This window comes from Falco biarmicus, chromosome 2 (genome assembly GCF_023638135.1).
Source record: "Falco biarmicus isolate bFalBia1 chromosome 2, bFalBia1.pri, whole genome shotgun sequence".
NCBI classification, from domain to species: domain Eukaryota; kingdom Metazoa; phylum Chordata; class Aves; order Falconiformes; family Falconidae; genus Falco; species Falco biarmicus.
In genome coordinates, this window is record NC_079289.1 from 82,935,157 (window position 1) to 82,955,120 (window position 19,964).

Genomic DNA, 19,964 nt, shown 5'->3' on the forward strand with positions numbered 1-19,964 from the left:
ACAGAAGGGGAAAAAAAAAAAGAGGGGGCGGGGGTGAGAAAGGGAGCAGAGGAGGAACTGAAATGCAGAATGGTTTAAACCCAGACTGTCCGTTCAAGACAAGGAAGCCAATCTCACGACAATGATCGTGACTCCTGTTGCGGCATGCCAGAGCTGCTTTCTCCAGCGAGGCTCCTGGGATGGAGCGGTTTGTCTGGCAGCTAGCTCCTCGCCAGGAGCACGGGAGGCTCCAGCTCTGCCCTGGGACGGCAGGGCGGCCAGACTGCCACGAAACACCTTTCTCAAGTCAGGCTTCCCACTGCCCTTCAGACAAGCTGCGGCTCGGCGGGGCCGCGGGGGAGCGAGGGGTGGCGGTGGGCTGGGGGCTGCTGTGCCCAGCCGTGCGGGGGCCCTGCGGGGCGCAGGCAGCTTGTGCCCCTGGGCTCCCTGAAAACCAGGCAAAAAGCCGGAGGAGGCCGGGCACCACAGGCTCGGCGTGTGTCCGGCGGAGCATTTCTTTCAGTTTTGCCTCTGGCCCCTGGTGACTCCCTCTGTACTCCCTTTGATACCGACTCTTTCATTCCCTTGGGTAAAAACCAGTAATTAGGGGACAAAAGCAAAATTAAAGTGACCGCTGTGCTGCAGGTTGACACCAAGGCCGTTACGCTTCTACGGTGCTATTTGTGTCCCAGCATGCTTCTTTTCCTGATTCGCTTCTGCTTTTTTTTGGTACGCTTATTTTGTTTTTCTGCAAAAGTAACAAACATAAAAGCCAGTTTCTGGTAGTCAGTATCACCTGTGGGGTGTTAGCAGTATGGGCACGGTTTTGCTGCAGAGGTTTTTAGTAGACATCTTTTTAGGTGGAGGTATTCCTGTTAGCTTTCTGAGTTGATAAATCCTCATTTTTACAAAATGTGAGTATACTTTTTTAAAAAATCTCCTTTAAAATGTGGAAAGAATGTAAAAGTATTTCCACCTTTTAATAGAAGTAATGTTTTTAACAGGGGGAGGAAACCTCTTCTTTCGTTTCATTTGTAAAGACCAATGCAAGTGTGTGTGTACACACACGGGCACAGAAGCGATCAAGACCAATTCAGAGAGGGCGCTTGTCTTGCGATTTGCTTTTTTATGTCTCCTCACCCCATCAGCTCCTCTGCATGACTGACAGCTGATCGAGCTTTCTCCTTCCAGCACGTTTTCCTTTCAGGTTACCCACAGCTATTCCCACCACGTGGGTGCCAGCAGCTTCCCTTGGAAATCAGGCCACATGCAGCGGTGAAACAGCCTCTCTGCTCCCAAGGATACACGCAACAACCTAGAGCACGCACGCCTCCCTAAAGATTTCCAGAGGGCAGAGCTGCACATTCACCAGCGGGGATGAGGTTATGCTAACTCACTGCTTGCAAATCTGATGACTTTGTGGGGTGCTCCAGCAGCCGTGGAGGCAGCAGCTCAGCCATGGGGAGCACTGGCACTGGAGGGCAGCTGTCTCCCCTTGGCTCTGCCAGCTAGCTGAAACATTTGAGACAGGTCGATTGAAAATAATTGGCACAGCTGGTTTATGTAATTTTTCCTTTTTTTTCTTTTCTGCAGCAGAGACTAAGAGTGACAGAAATAGGAGTTGAGAGCTGTCTGATGACTTTAAAGGGTTTTTTCTTTCTAAGCCAATGCTGTACATTAGTCAAGATTTTGATTGATGACCTACTGTAGGATGTAGTTAGAGCTCCCATTTAGCTCTGCTGTATTCCAAATGCAGTAATTGATTACACAGGTATTGCAACAGACTTTTTTTTTTTTTTATCAATTCCTTGGGTACTTTGACCATGGCATTTTAAGGAAGTACTTTAAATAAGGGGATTGATCAGGTAAGTAGGTAGACAGCACTGAAGTCTTTCAAGTCAGTGACCTTAAACTATTGGCTATAAGCTACCAGATAAATTACTATGAATTTAGATTAGCCATACTGCTTCTGTCCCTGCTGCCTAATGAAAAGCATATGCTCACTAGATTAAGGGCATGTAAATTTGTCATCATAAATTCACACACTGGAGCGTAATTAAAGTGAAATTCGACTGCCTTTATAAAAACATTTGGTGCAACCATGAATTTTGTTTCCCTTATGAAGCATTCTTAATATTTTATGATGTGTACTCATGCCAAGAACTTAGCTATGTATTTTTGGTGATGCTGGGTGACATTAACGGTGTTACTAAATTTGATTGCCAGAGTCCTTTAGTGTGAAGTTGCACAAGACTGAGGAGAAAGAGCAGCGTGGTGATGTCACAGCAGTCACATTGCACCAGGGCGCATGTCTCTCAGAAGTACGTGAAGCGTTATAGTATCTGCTAGCGCTCCGCTGACTCCAGAAGTTTCCCAAAAACAAAAGAACACAAGCTGGGGGACCCGAATTTGTCACTGGACCAGGAGACTGCAGTCATTAAAGCAAGATCAAAGGCTTGCCCAGGAGCTGTCCCAGTTCAGAGACCTGCTGCAGTCTGTGGTTACAAAGAGTGCCTGGAGAGGATCTGGCGGCAGTGGTGCCAGTGTCTGCGCGAGCTCTGCACAAAGGGAGCTGCTGGAGTCTCTGCTCTCCAATCCAGTGAACACACCACATACCGGCCCTGCTCCTGCAGGGACAGGGCATCTGTGTATGCTGGCTAGCTCTCACTCATTTCTTTTCCATCCTTCACGCCGTGAGCTGCATAAGCCCTTTAAGGTTTAGTGCCTGCAAGCAAGTGTAGTTCCTCCACAGCAACACCCTGCATTAGTGGCAGAACAGGACAGGAAATAAAACTTCAGGGTTCCCCGTTTATTCCAGTTTCTTCTGTTCTGCTGGATTTGAAATCCTGTAGTTCCACTTTTGTCTTCCTTGATCTGCCTTCTGTTCTGTTCTGTAATACTTGTGTGGATCCCCTCTCCACCTTCTACAAAGATGAAAATTTTTAAGAATATGGTTTAGGGCCTGCAAAGAAAAAAATTTAAAAAGCAGGACAGTCCCCAACCCTTACTTGAGCATGATTTTTTATTTTTTTTTTTCCTGGAGAACACCTGTGAATTTTAGCACAAAGTAGCCACTTCACCATAGCCAAGAATTGTGTCAGTATAGGATTCAAACTGTCATTGTTCTTGCAGGTTTTTTTGTTCTGAGACAGATGCTCATGTCCTTACACTAGACTCTGGCAGCGTCCTTGTCTCCTCCGCTGAGGCTGACCCATAAATCCCAGCAATGACTCGCAAGGTTGCTCAACATTTGTGTTTTGACGTGGTTTCTTCATTTCCACTTCCTTTTAAGACTTGAATGTAACACATTTCAGATCTGCTTCAGGCTTCCCTTGCCCGTGTGCTGCAACAGCAGTGCACTGGCTGGAAGAACTCTGAAAGCTGCTATGCCTGCCACAGAGAAGTCTGGAACGTTGGGGCATACACAAAATGTAGATTATACCTCCCTTCTGCCAAGTGTAGACTTGGGGGGATTATCTAGAGAAAGCAGCATCCTGACTCTTAAAAGAAGCCTTTATTTTATGGCTTATTTTCTCTCTTCACTCTAACTATCAAAAGCAATTCTCAGGCTTCAATTCTGACTTGAAATTCTCTCCTTTTTCAGAAACATCAGCACTTCAGGAGAACAGCTACCCAGACTCCAGGTACTCCCCAGTCCGAATACCGGGCAATACACAACTAAGGTCTGAAGCAGACCCAACCAAATGCATCTTGCTCTTTTTGCCAGAGGCCAAGCTCCCCATGGAAAAACCCCGTGGTGACTGGACCACCACTCCCTGCAGCTGTTACATCCTAAATCCTACAGACAGCACTGTATGGTTTCCCAGCCTGGCTGGAAGTTCCCTGCTGCTGAATATTGCTTCCTGACGCTCCTGCCCTTCTCACTTCAAGCACACAGGATCCCAATACAGGCAATATTTTCCTTGCACCCTGCTCCCCCCTGTAGCCTCACAGGAGGGCCTCAGAAGAACAGTGATAACTTCCCTTTGGGAGCCAAAACTGTGGCTCTCTGTGGTCTTCCTTCACAGAGCTTCACGTGACGGTTTCATTGCTTTCCTGGTAGCGCTGCACAAAAACCATATGATTTCTGCCATTATCACATAAATCTTTTTTACAGTGTGTATTCTTGGGATGATTAAATTTAAAGAGAACGATCAAGAGCAGGTCTAATAGTGTTGACAGCACTTTTCATCCTAATTAACTGAATTCTAAGTAGGAAAATGCTATTCCTGGCTCAGGGATCAGTATTGTAATTGCCTGTCTGACTAGCAGTTAAGGACCAGTACTGTTGTACAGTATAATGTGTCTTGCTTACCTAGCTCAAACCAAAGGGCAGCGGCTTTAGCCCAAGGTGCACAAAGCAACTAGTATTTCAGAAATCACACACATTAGAGTGCCCAAAAGCAACTTTACTAACAGCCGGGGGCCCACAGACATCAGAATGAACAAATGCAATACGAACATGAGAAGTGGGAATTCAAATGTGCCCTTCAAAGTAATCTAAGACTAACTTGAAAAATTAAAATTAGAGCCTGCAGCAGCAGCAAGCAGCTGGAACAGAGCTGACAGGATGACCATCTCAATGGCAGGTTCTGCATTTAAACAAACTCTATACTGCAAACTTCAGACTGATTACAATATAGCTACTTAAGTATACGTGACATGCAGACATTAAAGACTTACAATTAATTATACAGTCACTTTAAACAGCCAGCTCCTGTAAAACTCTGCACCAGTATCTGAAGTGCACTATTAATCTGATTAAACCTCTGAATTAACTAGGAAGGCATTAATTCAATATAGACAAGAAGCTCAAGCTGAAGTAAATCTTCACCAAAGCCCACAGCCCAGACAGCCTAATCTTGCAAAAACAGAGTCCTAGTACTATACAGTAAACGTGCAACAAGTGTTATCCCCCTTGCTTTTTTTTTTTCCACCCTCCTTAAAAGGCCTTGCGGAATACACTCTCTACAAAGCTGCAATTTGAGTTACTTATTGCTTATAAAAGCAGGTGAACACTCTCAAACTTTATGGTACTACAGTGTTCAGCCTAACAGAATCACGATGTAGTTTATTTTTACCCCAGAGATACTGTTAAGAGAGTCTTCAGGAAAAGTCTATCACAATCGTGCTTCCCATTTACTTCAAATGAATTACAACAGCTTTACTCTTGTGGGAGAGCTGAGCTGCTCATTTCTGATTGTACACAGGGTCACTTTAGCACAGTTTCTGATCGATGTAGGATGTAGCAAAGATGTTGCAACTGACCAGAAAGTTCATGCAACAAGTCTCAGAAATTGGAGCTTAAGCATCTCCTTAAGAAATACGGGAATTAATATAAAAAGACTTAACAACTGTAAGTTGGTAATTAGAAATTTCAAGGAGTGATTTGAAATATCAGGAAACGTACTGAGGCATTGTTTTTGAAAAAGTACTTTAACATTTTAAACCTCTTAGCATAGTTTAGGACAAGCAGAATCCCATAAAGCAGCTTACTGTATTTCAACTGCTTTGTGTCAAAGACAGCTGAAAACAATGCAAGCTTCTAAATATTTCCAGAGCATTTACCTTTACCTTACCTTTTTGTTAACCTTTCACTGCAAACTAGTCCCTGCACTCTGACAGTGGTCATTCTTCCTCCTGCCACATACCTAATTTATTTTAGGGTATAGTTTATTTGGCAAGATTCTACTGTTAACATATACTACCCCCTTTCTTACCCTAGACCATGCTTCCTGCTGAAGTTCTGTGGTATTGTCTTCCATATTAATTGATCTCAAAACAGACAAAGACATTTAAATGTCTTTAAAAGACCATCTTGTAACAGTTTGCTTAGAACATTAGGTTTCATGCCTATCAAATGGGATGATAGAGCAGTATTTTGATTGTTTTTATAATAAAATTGTACAGCTTCATTGGATGGATTTGATTCTTATTACAAATCTGCAAGTCTGTTACAGAATGTTCAATAATTAGACTACACATTCTTGTCAGAGAAACCGGCAGTGCAACTCTTCCTTTCTATCTATTGATCTTAAATCACTATTGGTCTTAATCAGCCAGATTAATTTTAAGTGCCATTAAAAGTAATTTCAAATTATTATAACATATATAAACTGGTTTTCCTGGACTTGGGCAAAGCTGCAGCACATTACTCAATTCCACATGAAGCGCCATTCAGGATCTCCAAGACACGAACAACTTCAACATCTCCAAATCAGACATTCCCAGTAAACAAGACCAATTCAACGCGCAGATCTTTTCTGGAACTGGAACAAATACCTCAAAGGTAAGCACATTGGAGGACAAGATGATGAAATAAAAAGTTTCCATTCATGTTGTTGTAGTCTGGAAGAATTCCTTTTACCACAAGAGCAAATGAGTTTCTAAAAAGTAGGTAGTTCTAAAAAAGATTCAAGCCAGAGATTAACTGCTTGTTTTCCTAAAGTCACTACTTGGTTTAGGAAAATTAATCCATACAAGGTGATCTTCCACCCTTTGCTTTTGAAAGACAGTAAAAACTAAGCTGTTACAGACTTAGGCCCGCTGTCACATGCGGGAGGCTGCCAGCACCTACTCTATTCAGCTAAGCAGATACTAAACAGAAGTATACACACCTATGAAGCCACAAAGAAGAAATGCATTCAAGAACAACTGTTCTTTGTTTTATTGAATGGTTGAAGCAGGACTATAATCCAGGTATATTTAAATCAAGTGTTGGTCCACTCTTATAATCAAAAAGAATTTTTTTTAAATAATAACAAAAAACACAAATGGAAGGAATATGAAGCATCATAATAGGAACTTCCAACTGTATGTGACATTAAACTATGATCAGACTGGTGCTACTTCAATATTTATAGACTCTCCACTGTATAGACCAGCCACACTAGTGTCATTTACCTTCAAATCACTGATGTTCTAGGCGAAGGATCCTTCTGTCTACAGCTCACATCTGAGCCATCAACATGAGATCAAAATGCCATTTGTGCCACTAGAATTGTGGTCTTGTAGAAATATTTCTATATTTAGTATTTTACTAAAGAATAATTACTATCCTCTCTGAAGTTACATATAGCCATTATATTTACATCAAACATCTACAAATGGTTCATAATATGCAACACAACAATTTAGCTATAATTTCTAATCTTCCAGTGTAAAAGTTTCAAACAACATGTTGCTATTATAATTTCAAATTATCTGTTTTGCACACAGTCACAGGCAGTACAGGGTATTTCAAAAACTCATGTTACATAATAGAAAAATGGAATGATGTTACTTTCATAACAATTACTTTGGGGATTTTTAGGTTTTTCTGTTTGGTGGTGTTTTTTGTTGTTTTTTTGTTTTTTTGTTTTTTTTTTAAACAAGCAGATTTCAATTTCTAAATCCCATCTGGTGCTACCACTAACATTTAAAATAGGCTTGAGAGGGGAAAAAAAATACTTAGAAATAAATACACCTTTAAAAAATTCCACAATTAACCATGTCAGAATATTTGTTTTCCATACAGTTTAAAGGAGACCTTACTCTTCATCATTCCTTGTGTTGAAATGCAGTGCAGTTCAATCCATTCTTATCTTCTGATTTGTCATCCTATAAATAATGCTGTCATATCCAGGATCCATGTTCCAGAGGTTGTAGGAGATAACTATCACAGCTAAAGCAAGACCTATCATCATCCACAGAATAATGTTGAAGATTACAGCGTAGTTGTAGTTATATGGATAGGCGAGGTTATATGGATTTTCTGTTTCACTCTGTAATAAAGAAAATGTGCATTATTTTAAAGGTAGCTTGCATACAAAACACATTCTGACTACATTGAAAATCTAAGCAATCTGAATAGAGGAGATGTGTTTTTGTCTAGACAATTCTGATACTAGGGCACAAAATGCAAAAGTGATTATGTGACTGACATTAACGGAATCCAAACGCATGGGCTTACAGGAGCCTCATGAAATTCAGTTAGGACAAATATAAAGCCCTGCACCCAGGACAGAATAACTCCACATGACAGCACAGTCTGGGGAACTGACCAGCTGGGCAGCAGCTCTGCAGAGAAGGACCCAGAGGTCCTGGTGCACAAGGCGAACAGGAGACAGCAGTGTGCCCCTGCAATGACGCAGGGCACCTGCATCCTGGACTGCATCTGGAATGTAGGCAGCAAGGCAAGGAAAGCAATCCTTTCCCCACTTGGGAAGCAGGACTCACGTGCACTACTATACTGGGGAGAAAACAACAGTAATGCAAATTCTAACAAGACATAAGGGAAAAAGTTTTCACAGTAAAAGTGGTTAAGACTTTGGAACAAGCTGTCCAGAGAGGCTGTGGGACTTCCACCACAGGCTTTCAAGAACTTGGCTGGACAAGGACCTGAGCAGCCTGATCTAACTCGTGAATTAATCCTGCTTTGAGCAGTAGGTTAGAGTAGATGACCCGCAGAGGCCCTCTTCAACCTAAATTACTATATGATTAAGTCAAGATCAAGACAGGTAAGCTGATCTCTTCACACTCATGCCTAAATCATAGTCAGTGTCCTAGTTATTAAAAAAAAAAAGTTATGTTGAAGTGAAGAATTGATGCAGTTTGGATCACTTTTAATAAATGAGATATAGAAAAATGTGCATCTACTACCTGTGAAGACTGAAGAATGGAGCGAGTCTTCCTTGTGAGGGGAGAATTAAATGCCTTTACAGCTACTACTTCTACTACTGCATTTCCGCTATACAGATTAAACATCTCATCTGCAAACTAGAAAAGCAAAAGTGATTTGATTTAATTTAAAACTTACACTGTAGCCAGGAATTAAGTAGTTTTTGTTAGCAAGATGTACTAAACCATAAGATGTCAGCTTCAGGAATAATTATGAAAAGTTGTAAAAATCTATACTAATTTAGAATTCCACTAAGAAACTGCCAACTTTCATGTGGTTTACAAAACTTCTTTAAAGCCCCTCAACCACTGTTCAGCAGACTGTAGCTTATGACTGCCTTCTGGGCTGAAACTCATCCTTTCATCCCTTTTACAAAAAGCCCATCACTGTACAGTTTCCCAATTGTATGACTGACAGTTTCAACAAAATATTTAGGTTCTCAATCTTCCACTGGGAAATTATGAACTTGAATATTTTAATCTGGTCCAAGGACTAATATGTCTAGTATTTAAAATATATTTGCTTAACTGCAAAGAGGCCGAAGAACAATGTTTAAAGAAAGCAGTTATTTGACTTAGCAAATTCATGCTTTTACACTTTTCCATCATGTTTTTGAAATTCTCAGAAGTGACTTCCTAATATTTTTATCTAAAGATTACATAAGACCTGCTGAAGAATTATTTTCTTGAACACACTGGCAGATGAACAGCAGTTAATTTAGAGGCTTGGAAATTTAATTTATATGGCTTTGTGGGCAAGGGGAAACTAACCACTGTACCCTGGGATAAAGATACTTCCACATTTCTGAGAGCCAGTTTTTCTGAGACATAGTGGTGGGTTTTAAATGCAAGGTATTTATTTAGGAAAAACACACATCAGGTCATGTTGATATATGGTTTCAATGTATTCCTGCTCATTACACAAAATATTCAACACATGGTAGAACCATGTCAACACTTTCCAGAGTGACAAATTGAAATATTCCATTTTATAACTAAACAACTGCATTAAAAAAACCTCAAATAACAAAAACCAAGCATCAGGCAAGCTATCATTAATGAAGTGGCAATTCAAAGCAGAAGACAGTCAATAAACTAACTCCCTTGTAGGTAACACAAAACATTATTTCCTTAGTAGTTCTGTGAGTTTTGTTCATTAGGTAGAAAGTATACCTTTTGCAAAGAGTCTACAAGAATTTGAGAAGCATCCTTGAACTGCTGAGAGTCTTCCCCATATCGTTTTCCAACCTCTTCCAAACCAGCCAGTTCCAGAGAATACAGGTCTGGAGAGTGATCTTTGGCTAAGTGCTTGTGTCGAGATAGCTATGTCACACGATTGATGGCAGAAAGAAATTAATTCATACAAAGGTTATTTTAAAAACACATTTCACAAAATCGGTTTGCTGGGACTAATCCAGCCTCACTTTCCACAGTCATATTCCATATTGATTAGGAAGTGGAATTTCTTGCCAACTTATCTCTTAACTAGAAGATGTCCACAATTGTTTCTTTTCTTATTCTACAGAAGAAAGCAGATGCTCATCATGTAGCATCTATTCCTAACCCAAGGTTATATACATGTAATACAGAGCTCTACTATAAAGAAGCATTATACTTATTCACATCAGAATCCTTGTTCTATAATTGCCATAAAAATAAAGCTTAGAGGGAAAAAAACCACCCACGGAACTACAGTACTTGGATACTATTCCCTCCACTGAAGCTGGCCCTTGCAAAACTGAGTAGGTTGCAATTTCTACCTTGCTGTTACTCATGCACAAAATTTTACTTAAGGGGTATCATTCCATTGTCATTAAATCCAACCAATATAATCCAAATTATCTAAAACAAGAGCAGTGATATTCTTGCACTTCTACAGGTATGAAGCTGCAGCAATGATATTTGCCTGCATAAAAGCAAACTCCTTGCTTTCAGAGAGTATTATCTGTTTCTATCTTCCTGTCTACTTTAACTACAGCATTTCTAGTCCGCAAGACAAAAACAAGTTGTTCTACCTCAGTTTGTCAAAAGCCCCATTTCTCTCCACTGGCCCTTCACCTAATGTGAGCTTCCGAGTTTTTCATGACTCACTCTTTCAACTCTGAGTAGCTGAGGGCTGCAGGTTAAAAGACACAAAAAAAGAACATCCCCCCACCCCCAAAAACACCAAAACCAAAAACCAGAACAAACCCCGAATGACAGCAACAAGACAGTAGTTTCTTAGTAAAAAGATCATAAGAATTAAAAGAATTTCTATCACCAGCACTATTCACACTACAAAAGTCACTCCCGTCTTCTCAGATACAGTGTTACAGTGATATTTTGAAGTAAAATGGTGGACAGGGAAAGAACATGTTCTCAACTACCATTATCCCTCTCCAGTAAGAAAACAAGGAAAGCCCTGGCAAACTCTTCATTGAGCACTTCCTGTATCATTGGGTACGGAGAAACAGCAGCTCAGAATTCCTTGTTCTCACCAAATGCAATGCAAAAGAAACCACAAATGAATAAGATTCTCATTTTCTTCCACCAGTGACAGGGCTGATTAAATAATGCATTCTCAAGCTATTTGTAACTGATGCAACCAATTGATGACACATTTGAATATATATCACTGGTTGTCAAATAGCCTGGCTACGGCTTCTCTACCTTCAAAGGAGATGTCTGAAGTTTGTGATACAAGATGGGGAAAGTATTTCAAAAAACCTTACCAGGCTTGCGATATCATGTAGGACTTGTAGTTCTGACAGGAAAAGCAAGTCAACCTGGGGAAAGAGGCAGAAGGAAAAGGAATTTCCTCTGATGAAACCAAAGTTAGGGAGTCTTATTTTGTTGTAAGTCTCAGTATTTTACAACAGGTTGTGTCTGTTACAGCATCAGAACATGCTGGAAGGAAATTACTCTTTCAATAAAGTTACTTACAAAAACCTTAAAACTTAGTTCCTAGAGTTCTACTGGAAAAAATAGAGCTCTCCTAGGCAAAGCAAGGCGAAAAAGAAGAAAAAAAAGAAAGTAAAAGCACAAGCTAACTAAGAATATTAGAAAAAAACCCTAATATTAAAGTTCCCACTGATTAAAGTTTTTTTTTACCTCATTGTTTCTACTGAGGGAGTTAAGAGGAAGGGAGCTGAGAATAGAGTTGTCCTGGAATAAACGGTTTCGCAGTTGGCGCAGTGTAACAGAAAGATCTTCAAATACGGAGTTTGCCTTGCCCACCATGTACACTCTCTGCAGGAACAGCCATTATTTAATAACAACAGGGGTTAGTTTTTAGTTTTTCCAGTGACACATTAATAATCATACTTGCAATCTCTCTCCACCACAAAATATTTCATATAATCCATTGGTTTTCCTCCAGCCATACAAGTGGAAAGAGGTTTACTATTTAGAACATCCAGAATTAGAAGTGAAGCAATACTCACTTCCTCACTGGGGGCCAGCTGCAAGACCACAGGAGTTTCCTCAGAGAACAAGGTATGAATAGCATTTGCAACACTGTCAAGACTGAACGGAACAGCCTGGAAGACAAAGTGTAGTTAGATTTTTGAGTAAAATGGGGCCTAATGATATAAAAGGAGATAATTTGGTTACCTACAGAAGTCTGGAATAACGGGCTCTTTTTGAGCAAAGAGTATGAATATTGCCAAAGTAATAATGACAAGTAATAGGAATCAATGTGCAAAAAAACCCCCATGAACTGCTACAGACTATTTATTTGTATATATGGCAGACACAAAAATGAGAACTCCAAGGGACCATGACTGTGTAATTAAGAGGCTTCTGCTAAGAGTATAGCCTTATTTGTCAACAAATATAGAAGCAATACAAAAGGGGAAACCAACCTTAGTGCAAATGGAAAGTTATGAACCCCAGAAAACTGATGAATGAAAATATACCAGTAGAAAGGCTAACTGCTGAAACACCGAAGAGAAGAGCCATATAAAAAATTACCAACAATAAGAAAACCTACCACAGTATAGTGCCGTTACCAGCAAGCTAATTACATTGTTAAGTTTTTCTAAACACTTACTTCTGGGTTTCATGTAAAAAGCATCAGAATGGCACATTCTGTTAAAAATTCTAGTTAAAAAGCATAAAAAACATCCTTGCTAATAAATTTTAGTAAGTCTGTAAGCTAGGTCAATTTGTACCCAGTGGCCCTGAACATGGACTCAGTGATGATCATTTGAAACTCATTCTTGAGTATCAGAGAACCAGTACTTTGCCAGCATACATCTGGGGCAGCTCATCTGAAGCCATGGCACTGGTTAACTGAAACAATTAAAGCTTAAGAATAATAATTCCTATCAATGGGAAATAAAGAAAATACGCATTATGTACATATCAGAACCTTATCAAAGTTACAAGTGCAAATATGACTGAAGACTTCAAGTATATTTAAGGCTTCCACAAGTTAGCAATGCCTACATGGTCAGGTGCAGACAATTCTAAATCAGTTTTGGTCTAGAAACCATTTCAGCAATGCCAACATGTAACTGTGCCTGAACTACTGAACTGTGCTCAAAAGCTAATGTGAAAGCAGATCTGTGTTAACCACAATTTGACCTAAATTCAACGTAAAGCCACATAACATTCCAGTTAGACACTGATATTTTCATCTCCATCTGTGGAGATACTCAAAACCCAACGCAACACGGTCCTGGGCAGCTTGCTTTAGCAGACCCCGCCTGATCAGGGTTTTGGACTAGATGAGTTCAAGAAGTCCCTTCCAACCTAAATGGTTCTGTGACACTGTGACAAGTGTAAGAAAAGTCTCAGCAAAGACAGACAGTGATAAGTAAACATAATGTTGTTTGTTTTCTTTTTTGATACAGTATAATCAAATGGTGTCTCCAAGTGCTATATTTCACAGTCAAGTACTTGAGGAAAACTCAAAAGACAGCTTAGAGGGTGATACAGTATGTCAAAGAATCAACACCACACAAAATGCTATCACACATACTCAGCCTAAGCGAAAAAAGTTAGTAATTCTGCCTATGAATCAGTAAGTTAACATGGAAAGCAGTGGATTTTCTGCCTTTTGGTACAAATATATTAAAACTAGATGCCTTTCAAGGAGAACATGCTGCAGTCAAACAAGTTACTGAATTCAACACAGGAGGCCTTGGGTGATCTTAAAGGCCTCTCACCTTGTACAGGAGCCTGACTGAATTATTTATCCATACAGCCTGATTTTATCATTCAAGGGGACATGTGAACTTCAAGTGAAGTAAGAATAAATAAACGTCAAGGACTACAATAGGGAGTCACGTACTTCTCATTAGATCACAAGACTCACAGAAATCACGCGATAATTCCAAATGTGGATACTCACATTCTCAATAGGGTAAGAAATCCCTTTCACGGGCAACACCAGCTTGTCTACTCCCTTCACTGTTACCAGCACAGTAGCTCGTGGTCTGTGAAACAGATCACCCACTGCAAGTCCAGGCCAGGGAAGGTCCTATTACAAAACAGTAAAAATACCTTATATTTCACAGGAAGAAAGAGAGGAGTCCTCCCCTGCTGTTACAGCAAAGTAACTTCCTATGTTGTTGATATCTCCAGGACAGCCTACTGGAAATTTCATGGGGAAGTAACTTAATACTAGAATGCTTTCATCTTGAATAATACTGTCTCAAGTTAACCATGAAGAAACTGTTAGTTTAAAAGCTGCCAGTAACTTTCTAACAAAGTTACGCTGAAAAAGCATTATACGTATTGTATGTATCAAGAGTTATTTCCCATAATTAAATTAGTAACATCACAGTTTGTATTTAATAAGGCTGAATTTAAATTGTAGGCTGAATTTAATAAAACAAACGACCCAACAAAAAAACCCAAACAAAACCAAAGTCCTTCCCAAAACACCATAGAAACAGGTTTAGGCACACTAAAACACTAACATCTTGGTATTTTCAGTACCAGAAAGAAACTGGGGGTCAGTGGGGTGGGTGGGAGTGTCAATCATACTAACAGCCTACTAATCTAAAACTTCAAAACGTAAAAAGATTCCTTAGTAGCTTCCTACAGTTATGTATCAGTAAGAGCACAGTGAAGGTTTATTCGGGAATAACATACAAATCCATCTATTTGGAATTAATTCAAACAGATTTCTCCATTTGTTTAAAAGACATAACTGCTTGTTTAACTTTTATGGAACAGATTTATTTGGATTTTAGAATTAAATGCCATTGACATTATACTCTGTCTCACCTCAAAGAAACAAAAGAAAAACCTTGTAAAGCATCATCAGGGACAAAAAAGGGGTTCAGTTTTATCTTGCCTTATTAAGAGAGGAATATTGAGGTTGATAATCCCCAATGTAATGCAGCAAGAATGCCAAATTCTCTACAGTGCACCTACTGCACTGTCAGTTTATGTTCCTAGACTACAGCCTTGATGTAAACAGCAAAACGAATGTTTGAGCCCTGCAGTATTCTCCAAACCAGGGTTGGAAGCTACCCATATGGTGATCTCTGCCTTACTGCAGAAAACTTCCAGTGTCGGGGCTTAACTGAGTAATCTAAACACTTCCTTCCCTGCCTGCTTCTAGGATTTGAAATAAGAGCTATTTCTGAAGGATGCTATGGACCCATCACAGCAAATGAATTCCAAACTGGCAAAGGCACAGAGCAAGTACTGAAACACTTTTTTTTCATGATAACCATGTCACACCTCTGGATGACCAGTACGCCAAAAGTCCAGTGTTCAAAATGGGCCAAACCCCACTGTTTTGCTGAGTGTCTTCACATGCAATGCACACAATACCACCTCATGTATTGCTTTTTCTTGATAAATAATCAACATATACTTCTTAGGAATACTACTCATAAGAGTTTGTTACTAGTTTAATGACAAAAAAGCGTAATTAATTGACAGCAAGATATTTTCAGACAAATTCCAAAACACAGGCTAAACAGACCTGCATTCAAACCAGATTTATCAGACCTCTTCCCTACTGCAGTATGGGAGAAATGGGAACCGGCCTCCCTCACTAGCACTGTGAGAACATCCCAGCATGTAGCTTTGAGTATCTGGCTGCACTCAGACGCTGCTAGAGATGTCTGGCTATTATGCTTTCACATACTGCTTCAACAGCCACTCATCCCTGCTGAAGCCCAGCAGAAAAGTAAGTAGGTAAGATGGAATCAATCCAAGGGCTCCTACTCATGTGCCCCACTTTAAACATCTCTAAAGCGATATTCAAAACCCTAATTTGGGAAAACACTACCACAAATCAGGTTTTCAAGTCTTTGGATTACTTCCTAAGTATCCAGTCTACTCATTCTTATTAACTATGCTCAGCAGGCAAGCTTGCTGACCTGACAAAATGCCTGCTTAGCCAAGCCATTTCTTGCAATCTTCAGAGTACTCAAGAACAGAGCTCTATGGATAGCTCATAGGCAAGAAATGACACTGGTTTCCAGAGATTCTCAGTACGTGACCACGGATGGGGGGGATAGCATGTAGTTGGGTCTCAGAGGAACTTAAGAACAGCACTGTAAAGACTCCACAGGCTTGCTTGCTTCCTTCTATAGCTGATGATTCAAATGAGCCAGCTAGCCCAGCCTTTTGCTGCTCACATGACCAATACAGCTCTATGCCTGGAAACCACACTCTGACAAGTCAGTCATGAATTCCTCAAAACAAACAGGATGGTATTTTATATATTCCAGCACATGACAGAAAGATTTGCATGTTAAGTGAGCAGGTCTGTAGTTTCAGAGGTGTTTCAAAATCAAGACCTGAAACATACATCTTCAACAGAAAAGCCCATGGATAACGCAGCTACATCTGGGATCCGCTCGCCAGGAATGGGCCAACTTCCATCTCGAAAAACAACTGACTGAGGTGATCGTAAGATACTAAATTCATCACCGCATACACCTAAAAAACAAACATAAAAAGCTGTCAGAGTTCTTGCAGTCTTTCCCTTATATAATAGGAAAACAGCACATTAGAGCTTATAGTCCTTCTTCCTCCTTCTCATGCCTATCAGTTTATGTAACATAACTACTAAGAACTAATCATTTTAATGCTCTGGAATACAAAATAACACTTCTATACAGCAATAACTAAGGGCAGACAAATCCACATTAACAGAAGCCAGACAATTATTCAAGCAACAGCACAGTACATTTCTCATACTCACTAGCAGGTTGTGAGTGGTGTTAAAGAGTTGAACTCTGGAAAAGCTAACTCTCAGCAGAGCCAGGCAGACTCCAAAAATCCTGTTAGCTCAAAAGCAGCTATGCAGCAACACAGCTCTGTTTGCTTCCAGGAGTGCTTGGCATAGCACCTCTTTTCATGCAGACAACAGCCTGAGCCACTGAACCCAGCGCCAGGAGGATCCGCAGAGTTTGTTCCTGGCAGTGCTCTGTTTAAGCCGGCACCGACAGCCTGGCTCCTGCAGAACAGTTCCAGCGCTCTCTGCTCTGCCTTCTCAATCAAATGACGTTGTGAGATGTTTTTCTTCCTTGGATGCCGTACTGGACCTAAGCTGATTGTGTGAAGCCGCAATCTGCAATACACCTCATGTGGGGTTTTCACTTATTTGAGATCCCCCTTCACTCTCTTCCCTATTACCCTGAATAGCAAAGTTGACTAAAAGCCTATTTCTAAACTGTATTATGATGACAGTAATTAACTGTGTAATAAAGTCAGAAAGGACTTCATAAATATAAGAGATGGGCTTATTTCAACTTAGCTTCCTATTTTGAAGTCACTTAAGCGTAACTGCAATACCGTGTACACATTTATCTAAATAAATTTTAAAACATATTTGGTGCATAGAGGCAGCAACATGCACAACACAAAATTTCAGGTGTATTCCCCCAATGAGCAATCTCTGTAGGTTTCTAACAGAAAACTAATCTAACACAAGATTCAAGAAAATAACGTATGAGAGCAATAAATATCTGCAGGCCATCTAACCTGAAGTTCTAATCATACAATTAGTCCGACTGCATACTTCAAAATGGCATGAATAAAGATAACCGTCGAAAAAAAATAGAAGTATTTACTCATATGATCACTGAAAATTAGTTACCAATCCAAGCAGCTATATACAATAGTTTTCCAGGGCATCTGCAAACACGAAGGCCATTTACAAAAATAGTAAACTGATGTGTTGTGCAGTTATCATTTTCCCTAACATTAACCAATGTGACCTTGAAGATGCTGTTTTAAAGCCTGGATCATGATAGCTCATATAAACGTTGACAGTAAATCTGAGCTATGTTATGATAAACATACTAAAGGAATAAAGCACTGTGACACAGGTCAGGGAAAGGTGGCAAAAAGGAAGGAAACAGGCCAAACCAGTAGGTGTATATGGAGTAGATTCAAGCATTTTTTGTTTTAAATAGGTATGTGTTCATTGGATGGCCTGCTATCAGGTTTAGTGGTGTATCAACCCACATTCTGAAGGTCAGAAATGTTTCCAGACCAATTTGTTTACGAGGGAATTTACAGAACTGGTACAAGTATTTTTGCTCAGCATGTAGGCCTTCACAGGTCTCTCTCTACAAGGGTGTAAGACAGTCACACGTTATGTCAGACAAGTTGGCTTACTTAAGATCGCTTAGGTGGATAAAATTAGAGCATTACCCTTTTCAGTCAAATTTGCCTAGCCAGACTTGATCAAGACCTCAATGATTAAACCTGAATTAGAACTTGGGAACACAAGCCTCTTCCTCAGACACACTGTAACTGCTTGACCACAGCACCTCACTAGGCCACATGAGCACTGAAGTCTAGTGAGTAAATTCTGAGATGCAATTAATACTACATATGGTTATGCACCCACCTACAGAATACTTAACCAAACTTGCACCTTGCCAAATCTGCACCTCAGGAGAACTCCAGCTCTCAAAAGCCTTTGTGAAGCTGGACTCAAGAACTATGGTATACCGAGTGAAAACTATGTACAGCGCCTGGAAGCCTTCAGTGCAGATGACATGCCTGACTGACGAGGAGTAACAGAAACCCTCCAGCCACCACAACAGCAGCTCCGCAAAACGCCAGAATTCGTACATGCAAAACGGCGTGTACCCGCAAAATGCTCCGCGCTGCCTTTGCTAGAGGGGGAAGTGCCAGGAGGAGCTGGGGGGGAGGGAGGTGGGGGGGCAGGGAACTGCAGCAAGAGGCCAGCCCCCCACTCCCACCCCTCGGTCCCGAGGCTGCCAGGCCGACCGGCGCACACACACACACACGCCCGCCCGGCCGCCCGCCCCCAACGCTGCCCACGGGCTGGTGAAGCCCTGGCGCCGTGCGGGGCCTGCGGGGCCTTCCCGCCCAGGCCGCCCCAAGCGCCCCCGCGCCCGCTTGGGGCCCCGCCCCTCCCTCCTCCCGCACCCCCTGGCTCGCGCGCTCACTCCCCCCTCCCCAGTCGCTCGCGCGCCCCCTTCCCCCCGCCGCGGCCCGAGCTGGCTGAGGCGCGCGGTCGTCCCTTCCCCCGCAGCGGCGACGCAGCCCCCCGCGGTAGCTGACCAGGCCGGCGCTCCCCCACGCCGGCTCGACCCCGCTCGCTCACCGGCGAGACAGGCCGATGTCACCAGCACCGCCACCTCCAGGGCCCAGGGACCCCTGCCGCGCCGCCCCATGTCCGCCGCCGTGCCGGCCGCCGCGCTGCAAGACGCCGCCGGGAAGTCGCTGGGCCGCACCGTCGGACAGAGAACCCCGAGCGCACCTCCCACTAGGGTGCGCTGACGGACACCCGCCACAGCCAATCTGCAGGTGAGATTCAGGGCGGTTAGGCGGGACTCTGCAGGAGTGACTGACGGAACTGACCATTCGCCAGGGAAGCACACCCCTACCCTGTCACGGGGCTGACCGGTCAGCTGAGATGCGGTCCCGCCAGGGGGCGGAGTCTTAAATTGAGTGGCGTTTCCACTTGGCCAATCAGATCGTGAGAGATCTCTGCACCATTTTCCTCTCTGCACCGTAAATTCAGAGGGGAGCGGTGAGGAGGCGGTGCCTCGCCGGAGTGAGTTGACGGCTGATTGGACCAATCGGAGTGCACGGGATCGGGGCCTTGCCCCTCCCACCACTCATCAGCATCACCGGGATGGCGTTAGACGGAGACGAGGTTGGATCGGGCAGCCTCGGCGCGGGGGGCGGGAAAGCGCTCTGATTGGCAGTTAAATGCACCATTCAGAAAGCAAGGCCGCCTGCTCCTCCGTCCTCGCACCTGTGTAGCGCGGGCATCTCTGGCTGTGCGGCCGTGGCGTCCCTTCCCCTGCGCCCCTCTGGCAGTGCATCTGGTGTACCTTGGGAGGGGCAGAGGGGAGGGCAAGAATACATATTAAGAGTGAGCTGGTCCG

The 19,964-nt window shown here is 42.1% G+C and overlaps 1 protein-coding gene across 1 annotated transcript; it reads right to left on the minus strand.

Annotated features, from left to right (window-relative positions):
• Window positions 1-6,618: 6,618 nt before the first annotated feature.
• Window positions 6,619-19,401, minus strand: ATP6AP2 (ATPase H+ transporting accessory protein 2). Its single transcript, XM_056328571.1, has 9 exons — window positions 19,175-19,401; window positions 16,397-16,527; window positions 13,973-14,101; window positions 12,060-12,155; window positions 11,728-11,865; window positions 11,349-11,402; window positions 9,811-9,960; window positions 8,620-8,736; window positions 6,619-7,742 (listed from the first exon to the last, which is right to left on the minus strand). The coding sequence occupies exons 1-9, from the start codon at window positions 19,242-19,244 to the stop codon at window positions 7,548-7,550; spliced, it is 1,080 nt and encodes a 359-aa protein (XP_056184546.1). The 5' UTR covers window positions 19,245-19,401; the 3' UTR covers window positions 6,619-7,547.
• Window positions 19,402-19,964: the final 563 nt, after the last annotated feature.